General features: G+C 38.1%; 1 protein-coding gene across 1 annotated transcript; it reads left to right on the top strand.

The window, feature by feature from the left end:
• Nucleotides 10,064-10,792, top strand: LOC109821658. The gene has a single exon (XM_020387827.1). It carries the CDS (start codon nt 10,064-10,066, stop codon nt 10,790-10,792), a length of 729 nt encoding a protein of 242 aa, XP_020243416.1.

Here is an 11,043-nt window from a genome sequence, read left to right as displayed (position 1 = left end):
CCAGCTGAGCTCTAACTACTCTGGTACTCCAAGATGGCTGAACTGACTTAGCTCCCAAAAATGCACTGGCTCCACTAATCTCGGGTCTGAAATCAAACTGGCTAAGAGTAAGAAGATCTCTATACAATGAATACCTCAGAGCCGCAACCCGATGTCGATGCTTCCTACTCAAAGCATCTGCTACGACGTTCGCCTTCCCGGGATGATACTGAATCATGAACTCGTAGTTCTTGATAAACTCAATTCATCTCCTCTGTCTCTGGTTAAGTTCCTTCTGAGAGAAAAGATACTTCAGACTCTGGTGGTCTGTAAACAACTCAAACTACACTCCATACAATTAGTGCCTCAACGACTTCAATGCAAATACCACTGCTGCTAACTCCAAATCATGAGTGGGATAGTTCTGCTCATGCACCCTCAACTATCGTGATATATACGCTACTACTCTCTGAGTCTGCATCAATACACCTCCTAAACCTACCAACGATGCATCTGTGTAGACGATGAACGTCCTGTCGCTACTCGGAATGGTCAAAACTGGTGTTGAAGTCAACTTAGTCTTCAAGATATCAAAGGCCTTCTGGCACTCTATACTCCAAATGAACTGTACACCCTTCTTCGTAAGGCATGTAAATGGCATCGAAATCTTCGAGAAGTCCTGGATGAACTTCCTGTAATAGCCGGCTAAGCCCAAGAAGCTACGAATCTCTGTCACCATCTTCGACGGTTCCCAGTCAAGAACTGCTGTCACCTTAGCCGGGTCCACTGCTACGCCCTCTCTACTAATGACATGGCCAAGAAATCTAACTTCTGAAAGCCAAAATTCACACTTGATAAACTTGGCATACAATTGATGCTCTTGCAGAGTCCTCAAAGCTAATCATAGGTGCTCCTCGTGGTCTGCCTCCGATCTTGAATAAATGAGAATGTCATCGATAAAAACAATCACGAACTGATCTAAGAAGGGATGAAAAACCCGGTTCATCAAGTCCATGAATACCACGGGTGCATTGGTCAGTCCGAATGGCATGACCATGAACTCGAAAGATCCATATCGAGTAAGAAAGGCGGTCTTGGGAACATCCATCTCCCGAACCCGCAACTGATGATAACCAGAACGAAGATCAATCTTCGAGAAGAACTGCGTTCCCTGTAGCTGGTCGAACAAGTCATCAATCCTAGGTAATGGGTATCTATTCTGGATAGTGACCTTGTTCAACTCCCTATAATCAATGCACAATCTCATACTACCGTCCTTCTTCTTCACGAAGAGGACCGGTGCGCCCCATGGAGAATGACTCTGCGAATAAAACCCTAACCTAATAACTCGTCCAACTGGGTCTGAAGCTCCCTCATCTTAGCTGGTGCCATGCGATAGGGTGCGCGGGATATCGGGGTTGTGCCTGGCTGCAACTCAATACAGAACTCAACCTCTCTCACAGGAGGTAGTCCAGGTATGTCCTGAAAGACATCCGGATACTCTGAGACAACTCTAGTCTCCAATAAATCAATATCCTGATCCCATCGCATCACCTCCTCGATGTACGCCAGAAATGACTCCGTAAAACGGTTGCCCTGAGAGGTTGCCACAATCATCTCGGACCCATCGGACGTCTGCAAATTGACTGTCTTCGCAAAGCAGTCAATACTAACATGGTAGAAAGACAACCAATCCATACCAAGGATAACATCGAACTCAGACATATGCAACACTATCAAATCAACCACGAACTCTGACTCATCTAAACTGATAGTACACCTCCTACAAACGCTCTCCAGAAGCGATATCTCACCTAAAAGGATGGAAACTGATAAAGGGGTGTCTAATGGCTAAACTACGAGCTGGAGTCTAGACATAAAATCATGCGAAATGAAGGAATGCGAAGCTCCCGAATCGAAAAAAATACGGGCGGGAAAAAATTTCATAAGAAACGTACCCTCCACCACTGCTCTGCTAGCTCCATGATCACGCGGTACTACCGCATATACCCTGCCTGTGGCTGGAGACTGCTCTGCTACTAGTGCTGGAGAATACGGCACTATTTGCCCCTGAGGAACCTCCTGAACTGCATGAATCTGCCCCTCAGTCCTCTGTGCTGCTGGCGGTGCCTCAAGTCTCGCATGCTGGCCCTAAATTCTGCCCTGTTGCCGCTGCTGCTGCTGGTTCGGGACCTTGCCCTGCTGAGCTCCTGTTGGTGCGCTGTGACACTCCGATGCCTTATGCTCGACCTTGCGCCAGTTATAGCAAACCCCCTGGAACTTGCGCTGCTAATGTGCTCTCTGATCATGCTGGGGTCCCTTCTTATGAGGACCTTGCTGCTGCTGCTGGGATCCAGAAAAAGGTCTCTTGTTCTTCCCCTTATCCCCGGTCTGTCCTGCCTTGGTCTTCCCTTTATTATCCTTCTGGAAAATGGCAGTCTCGATCTCCTGAGAAGTGGCGGCCTCAGCTACCCCTCGAACTGAATAAAACTTCCTCGAGATGAGGTATCAACGAAGGTTAGGGTGGAGCCCTGCTAAGAACATCTGAGCCTAGCGCTCTCCCGTCTACCACATACTAAGTGCAGCAACTCAATAAATCTGCTCTTAAAATCTACCACTGACATATCCCCCTGAGTCAACCGGGACAACTCAAGCTCCTTCCCAGTCCGTGCTGCAGAAGAAATATACTGCCGATCGAAGAAATAGACAAAGTCCTCCCATGTGAGGGTCATCCAGTGCTCTGGAGTGAACTAAAGCCGGTACCATCTCCCGGCATCTCCCTTCAGACTGTAGGATGCCAACCTCTGCTTCTGTACTGAATCCACATTAAGTATGTCGAGGGTGTTACTCACATCCTCCTTCCACTTGTGGGCTGCAAGAGGGTCTGCTGACCCCTGGAACTCTGGTGCTCTCATCTTCTGATACCTCTCAACCATACGGAGCCAAGCCTTCTGCTCCGTGGCTCTGTCTGGGACTGCTGGTGGAATGACTGCAAGTGCGGCCTCTGGGGGTCTCTCGCTGATAGGAACTGCTGGTATCCCCTACGGCTAATCTATTGGTGGTGGTGGTGGTGGTGTCGGTGGCGTGATATAACTCGCCACAAGCTCTCATTGCTGGCCATCCTAGGCTACGATGGAGCCATAAAGATCAATGAAGTAAACTGGGGAGCCTGCTGCAGCTCGGGTGGTGCCTGCTGTGGCTCGGGTTGAGCTTGCTGTGGCTCAGGTAGAGCCTGCTGCGACTCTGCCTATCCAGCTCTCCGAGTACAAGGTCTACCACGTCCTGCCATCTCTCTATTCATAAGAAAACAAGAGTTTTATGAGTCCAAATAGACATATACATATACATAGCATATCATAATATGACTTTCACAACAATTTAGTATTCATTCAAATACTTTAAGTTTACACAAAATAGTTGTCATAAAAAATTATCCTTAATTTTGAGATATACGCATACATCGTCCTCACTCATACTAGGGAATCCTTATGGACTCTATACATGAATCCTAAGAAACTCTATCCTAGATCCACGACTCGACACAGGATGATCCTAAGGATACTGGAACTAGAGCTCTGATACCAACTGTGACGCCCCTTGGGTTCACACAAAGCTGTAGTCCAAGGTGAAACCAAGAATGTCAAACCTGCCATGCACCACACCATGCAATAATATGTTTCATCATTACAATTACTATCTCTCTAGTAGAGTCAAATAACTGGTGTAGGTACAAAAGCAAGTAAAAGATAATACAAGAGTCAACTGATGAAATAATAGAGATCAGATTAATATTTCATCATCGAACATACTGAAAAATACAAGTCAATATCTGGATTGAATAAATTGGAACTCCTCAACAAGTCTCAAATACATAATGTCTGAATAACAGGAAATAAGGCACACAGCCTTTACAACCTCTAGAAATAAACTCTCAAAATGTCTAAAACAAAAGCCAACAGTAGAGCTCAAAAGTAAAATAGAACTATAGTAGAATAGCTGAAGCTAGAGTGCCTCGCCATCAACCTGTGACTCTCCGGGCTCCTGGCTCATTTCCTAAAAGGGGGAGGGACAACGAGCGTCAAAGCGCTAGCGAGCAACATCACAACCAACCCCAAGGGAAAAGGGCTCGTTGTATATAGAAAATACAGTTATAACACACACACACACACACACACACACACACACACACATATATATATATATATATATATATAATGAGATTAATGGGTATCATATGTATTGAGAGGATTTTCTCATATACAATGATGTGGCACAATCTCCACAAGTGTATTTATGAGGCATTCCTCTCTCCTACTTTATTACTTGGTGGAGATTGTGCCACATCAATTGTATGATGAGGGAATCCTCTCATATGACATATGATACCTCTTTATCTCTCTCTCTCTCTCTCTCTCTTCTCTCTCTCTCTCAAAATTTATATATATAATATATATATATAATATTATATATATATATATAATTATAATAATATATATATATATATATATATATATATATATATATATATATATATATATATATATATATATATATATATATATATTATATATATATATATATATATAAATTCACAAATCCTATTAAGGTATTTGCAACATGAGCATAAGTACATCGAGCAAAATAATACAAACAAGGAAACCCTCATGTATATACCATGTAGCTCAGATTGTAAATACCTATGTATAAGAGGATTTTAATATTTAGGATGTTACAACATGAGCATAGGTACGTCGAACGAAATAATCCAAACAAGAAAACCCTCATGTATATACCTTGTATCTCAAATTGTACCTCCCTAAATACCAAACCCAAAATCTAATACAAGAACATTAATAAAAGAAGGCAAACTCATCTCAGACTGAATTACGGTGTCGTGTCACAACCCATATAAATGTCGTGTCCAGCCTATGCAAGTATAGGTGTTAACTCTCAAGGTCTAAACTGATGTAGTGGATGTCCAACACATGGACTGCATATGTAAACTGTCCAACACATGGACTAAAAGTGATAAATGTCCAACACATGGACTACACATCATAATTGCCCAACATATGGACTAGATGAGTTATATGAACAGGTGCATATACTCTACTTCCTCACGTGTCTCGGTACGCAAACCTAAACTCGTGTGCGCATGTCATCTCACATGTAAAGATACAGGTTATACATAAATTTCTAATACCCGTCATTCGAGGCGACTCCTCGTTCATATTTAAGCACGCAACGACAATAAACATAAATAGATTTCAGTTAAACTGAAATAACTCAAACAGATCTAAAATGAAGAAATACAAAAGAAGAAAACTCCTTATCAGTCGACTCATTGGTCGACTTATCAGTTGACTCATGAGTCGGCCAGACAAAGCACACAAAAACTGAGATTTTTCCCATCAGTCGACTCATTGGTCGACTCATCAGTCGACTCATGAGTCGACTCATTGGTCGACTGAGCAAAAAATCCCTAGTTTTCTGCTTTCGATGATAATCTGTAAAAACGTTAACTCAAGTTCTCTATAATCATGTCCAGCAATGAATATCCGATTCTAACACATGTATATTAACAGAAACGAAAGATTTACATGTAATATTTTACATTAAAACCCTAAACAAATCTTTTCATGTTTGAAAAAGTATTGAAACCATTAAATAACAATAAAACACATGTTTAAACAAATTCCAGATCTGGGTTTAAATTTACAAATTCGTTGGTGAGCTTTTATAAACTAAAAACATTCGATTTTCGCATCATATGCTAGGAAGATCTATTTTTATACACAAATAGTGATTTAGGCTCAATAAAACCAAATTAAACCCAAATAAAAGCATACAAACAGTGGGTATAGGATTGGGTGAGATTTTACTCGCCTCTGGTGTGCTGACCAACTCCTGAATCCGAGAGGGAAAGATCTCCTATGCAGCACCTCGACAAATCTTGCTGAAATCCTCCAAAAAATCCCCCAAAAATCGCCAAAAGGAACTAGGGTTTGAGGGGAGATGAAGGCTAGGGTTTCTCTGGGTTTCTGATGGGTTTTTGGGTTGGTTTCGGGTAAACTAATATATATATATATATATTACGGTTAAAACCCGAACAAAACCCAACCAAACCCGCAACTAAAAGAAAACCCAAAATCTGCCCGTCAGTCGACTTATAGGTCGACTCATCAGTCGACTCATTAGTTGACTCATGAGTCGACTCATAAGTCGACTGAGCAGAGACTAAAACCAGATTTCGTGCATGTTTTGCTATTCAGCCAAAACCAATGCACGAAACCCTATGAAACCACACTCATACATATTTAATGACTTGTTATCAAGTATATTCATGACCTCAAGTCATTTACCACAAATAGAATTATTTATCACTAATAATTCACATATACTTCTAATAAAATACGGGGTTCTACAGATGTGATGAAGTTTGATGAGATGCACAAGTAGCAACATTGTTAGACTTTATGGAATTTTGTGTATTATAACAAAATTTAGCAAGATGGTCTTTACGGCCGCAAATAGAGCATTTGTAAACTTTGTTATATATATGTTCATAGTGTGTTGGTTTCTTGGAAGAATTTACACATGACTTTGTACACAAGTCCATAAGCTTATTATTATTTATAATGCATATTTTTAGTGTTGAATCTAAAGATGATATGCAATTTTTAACATGATTCAACTTATTTTCTTGCACAAATACATTGTTATTAGAAGTAGAACATATATCATTATTTTTAAAAGAATTAAACTTATTTCTAATATTCTCTACTTCTAATATGGCATTGTTCTTCTCATGAGATAAACTAGCAATTTCAATTTTTAATTTTTCATTTCTCTCTTCAAGATTAACATTTTCATTAGCAATGACATCAAACTTAGATGCTAGAGTCTCATGATTGAATTTTAAATTAACATGCTTGCTTTTCATATCAATAAAATTTTTATGCAACTTTGTGTAGGCATGCATTAACCTATCATATGCACATGCGAGTTCGCTAATAGATAATTCACTTTCGAATTTCGAATCGCATACCACACTCTGGCTATCCTCAGTGGCCGAGTGCATGATGATGATGCTCCCTCCTTACTTGAAGTAGATTCCGCCAAAGCGCGTCGAATCTCCTCCAAGTTTCCTTGACGTGCTTCTATAAATTTCCATAATGTATAAGTACTATCAAAAAAACCAAGCTTGTTAGATATAGATGAGTCAAAAGCATTAAGCAAAAGTATAACAAGAACTTGTTTATTGTAAATATTTTCTTATCATGTTTGCTCCACTTGGATTTCTCCAATGTGGGCATAATATAAGCACAATCGATAATTTCTCATAAATTAAAGTATCTAGATCTAACAAAGAGTTTAAATCTAACACACCATTGGGCATAGAAGAAACATCTAATCTAGAAGCAACATTAATGGCATAACCTAAGCTAGGTGCATAATGCATATCCATGATATATAAATGCAAGCAATATAAAATTATCAAAACTAGATTAGCAAAATCAAAGTGAGGGTCTTTGACTCTAGCCGATTAAGCCACAAATCAAAGAGTACCAAGATCCGATACCAAATAAAATTACCCTAGAGGGGGGTTGAATAGGGTATATGCTAATCTAATCCGATATTAATGCCAAATTAAAAAACATATTAACAATTATCCTATTAATTTTGATATACAACAAATTATATGAAAGGATGTGTATTTAGAACAAGGGCGATATAAATATGAGATAATGGCGATATAGAAAGCAATAAGAAATATGCACAAATAATATGTCAAGGCAAACTCAAACACACAATATGATTATGGAGTTCGGTTACCCTTGACCTACGTCTCTGCTCCTCATTCACGAGGAGAATCTCCACTATCACAACCGGTTTTCAACGTTCACCGAAAACATTTACAAGTCACACAATCAGTTTTCTATCACACCGAAAACTTTCACAACTCACACAATTGTAATCACACAATACACCCTCTAAGTGTCAGCCTAGCCCGTGTCAACTTCCCCAAGTGCTCAGATTTATAACCTCTCCTTAGGCTTTACTACCGATGCCACTCCTCTTGGAATTGACCTCGTCTCTCACCACACACTCCTCTCGGTGTACTTGTATATTACAATATGATGTCACAAACAAACTCTCAAGTACAAGGGTTTGTTCTCTACAATGGATGAGAATTCAATGTAAGCATACTCAATCACATCACCAACCCAAATTATACAATGTATGAAAATACTCAAGCTCAATAGTTGTGTGTGAAACAATAAATAACAATAAAACTAAACTTAAATCAAACTTGCACAAATATATATATATATATATATATATATATATATATATATATATGAATCAAAATGTAAATATGCTAGAAGATAAGTTTAGAGAAACTTCTCCAAGAATCAAGAGTGAGAGAGTATGAGATTGAAGCCCAAACACCAAAGATATGATCTCCTCCTCTTGTGAAACTCTCTTCATACAAACACTTGTAAAACAAACTTAAAACACTCTTAATCACTTATAAAAACTTGTTTAAAACTTTTTTAAGTAGGTTCAAAAGTTTGAGGGTAAGGGGTATATATAGGTTCACAAAACAAACCCTAAAAATTAAAGAAAAAGACAAAAACAGCAAAATCTAGAAAATAGTCGTTACTGTGCAACAGCTTTGTTGTAAGTCGACTTATAAAAGGTATGAGTCGAATTATATAGTATAAGTCGACTTGTTATATTATGAGTCGACTCAGAAGATTAAAAACCATCTACGCAATACTTTATAAGCCGACTTGGTAATGTAGCAAGTCGACTTAAAACGTGCACAAGACCTGATATGAATAATAAACATCAACTTTGAACCCTCTTTAAAAATATCAAATAAATTCCATAAATTATTAAACTTTGGGAAATGTTTATAAACACGAAAATGAACATGTTACAAAAAGAACTTTTAGAATTGCATTTTCTAATTGTGAAAACTTGTTATTTTACAAAATAGTCCAAAATACGAAAACTCAACCCACTTGAAAATTTTCAAACAAAATTGTATATTCATTTTGAATAGATTAATGGACTTAGGAAAAGATATAAAATAGTGTAAACAAGTCTTTAATCTATAAACATACTATTTTCCAAAAAAAATCAATAAATAGGAAACTAATAGATATGTATATGTATATAACTATTAGTTCCATATTTATACGATTTAAACTTTAAACTTGAAAGCTGTAAAACGAAAGAATGTATGTGTGTGATAATTAAGCTTTAAAGTATAACACACACGGTATAAGACCTAAAATAGAAACAATATACCCAAGCTTGATGATCTTCGATAAAGCTCGACTTGGTTGCGGATGAAGCTTGATCTTGAATTTGACTTTGAATTGAAAATAGCTTCATTCTGATATTCTGCCAACCTCCATTGAAAGTCATTGTTAAGGCGCAATCCATCCAACATCGATGTTTGTCAACAATACCTAATAAATAAATATAAACACTACACAAACGATGTTAGAGATTGTTTGTAAATCATCAAAACAAGATTAGACCGTAGGATCATAAACATGAGACCTAACAATATCCTCCTTTTTGATGATAACAAACAATCTACACAAAAAGATATATAATATGCATGATATCAAATGAATATACAAATTATGATCCTCATGCATAAAACTAATAGGAAGCAATAAAAGAAATACTCACAATTGACTTGTTTCTCCCCCTTTGTCAACACCAAAATAGGGAAAATAATAAAAGATAAGAGAACATAAGCTCTCCCTATAAATTAGCATAGGTGAGTATAAAATAAATATAAGGAAAAAGCTCCCCCTATCAAAAAGCCACATAGAATATATGAATTGAAATACTAAGGCATTCATATGTGAGAATATATATATATATATATATATATTTTATTTGGAAAGGTGGATTCCATGCTTGTAGTTTGGACCAAATTTGTAGACCTCGAAAGGAGGGAGGCTTGGGGCTAAGACGGATTAAAGACACCTCAAATGCTGCTGGAATAAAATTACTCTGGAGGCTAAGTACAACAAATAATTTATGGAAAAGCTGGATGGAAAAAACTTATTTTCCTCAATCTTGTATAAGCACTGCTAATGCCAAGATACTTGATTCAGGGACATGGAAGTTTATTATTCAATCCAGAGATCTTGTCTCTCCCTATCTACAGTGGTCTGATGCTACTACAAACTGGAAATGGATAAGTAATTCTACAGCAGGGTTCACATTTAGTTCAGCTTGGAATATATGCAGATCTTTACACCCTCAGACTCAATTTTATGATATATTATGGCACCCCAAAAATTGCCCCAAGTTCTCTCACTGCCTCTACAAGGCTTTAATTAACAGATTGCCGACAAGAGAGCGCTTATGCAAGATTGGCATTATTCAGGAGTCATCTTGTATTCTTTGCAAGCAAGATGTTGAGACCACCAAACATCTCTTCTTCGAATGTGAATTTTCTAAGTACATTTGGTCTTTATCCAGGCTGAAGATTGGAATAAACAGCCCTCAAATGGGTTCAATCTGCGAAGAGGCTCTGTTGATCCAGCAAAGATTTAAGGGTAAAAGTTGTGTCTATACCTTACCTAGATTAGTTCTTGCAGGAGCTACCTGGCACATCTGGCAGGAGCGGAACAGAAGGGTTTTCCATCATCAAGAACTTAGTAAGATTATGGTTTTTAGACGGCTTTATGAGGACATCCTCGTGCTTATGAGGACATGCCAGCGGAAGATAGGTAATGACAGAGAGAAGGCTATCATTATGAGTAACTGGAGCTGATGATCTTTGCTTGGCTTTTTGTGGTTGTTGTGACCTAGGATTGATACTTCTCATTCTTATTCCTTGTATCAGGCATGATTTAGTCTGTTTGGAGATTGCATCTGACGAAGTTTTATTATTTTGCTTCACAAGGCTAAAATGTGTATATGTACTTTGAGTTACTTGATTCAATAAAATATTTTACCTTGCAAAAAAAAAAAATATATATATATATATATGAGAAAAATGGGTATGCTTGGTACCAAGCACAC

This window comes from Asparagus officinalis, chromosome 8, assembly GCF_001876935.1.
Source record: "Asparagus officinalis chromosome 8, Aspof.V1, whole genome shotgun sequence".
Lineage (NCBI taxonomy): Eukaryota > Viridiplantae > Streptophyta > Magnoliopsida > Asparagales > Asparagaceae > Asparagus > Asparagus officinalis.
This window is presented reverse-complemented; position numbering and strand designations above follow the sequence as displayed.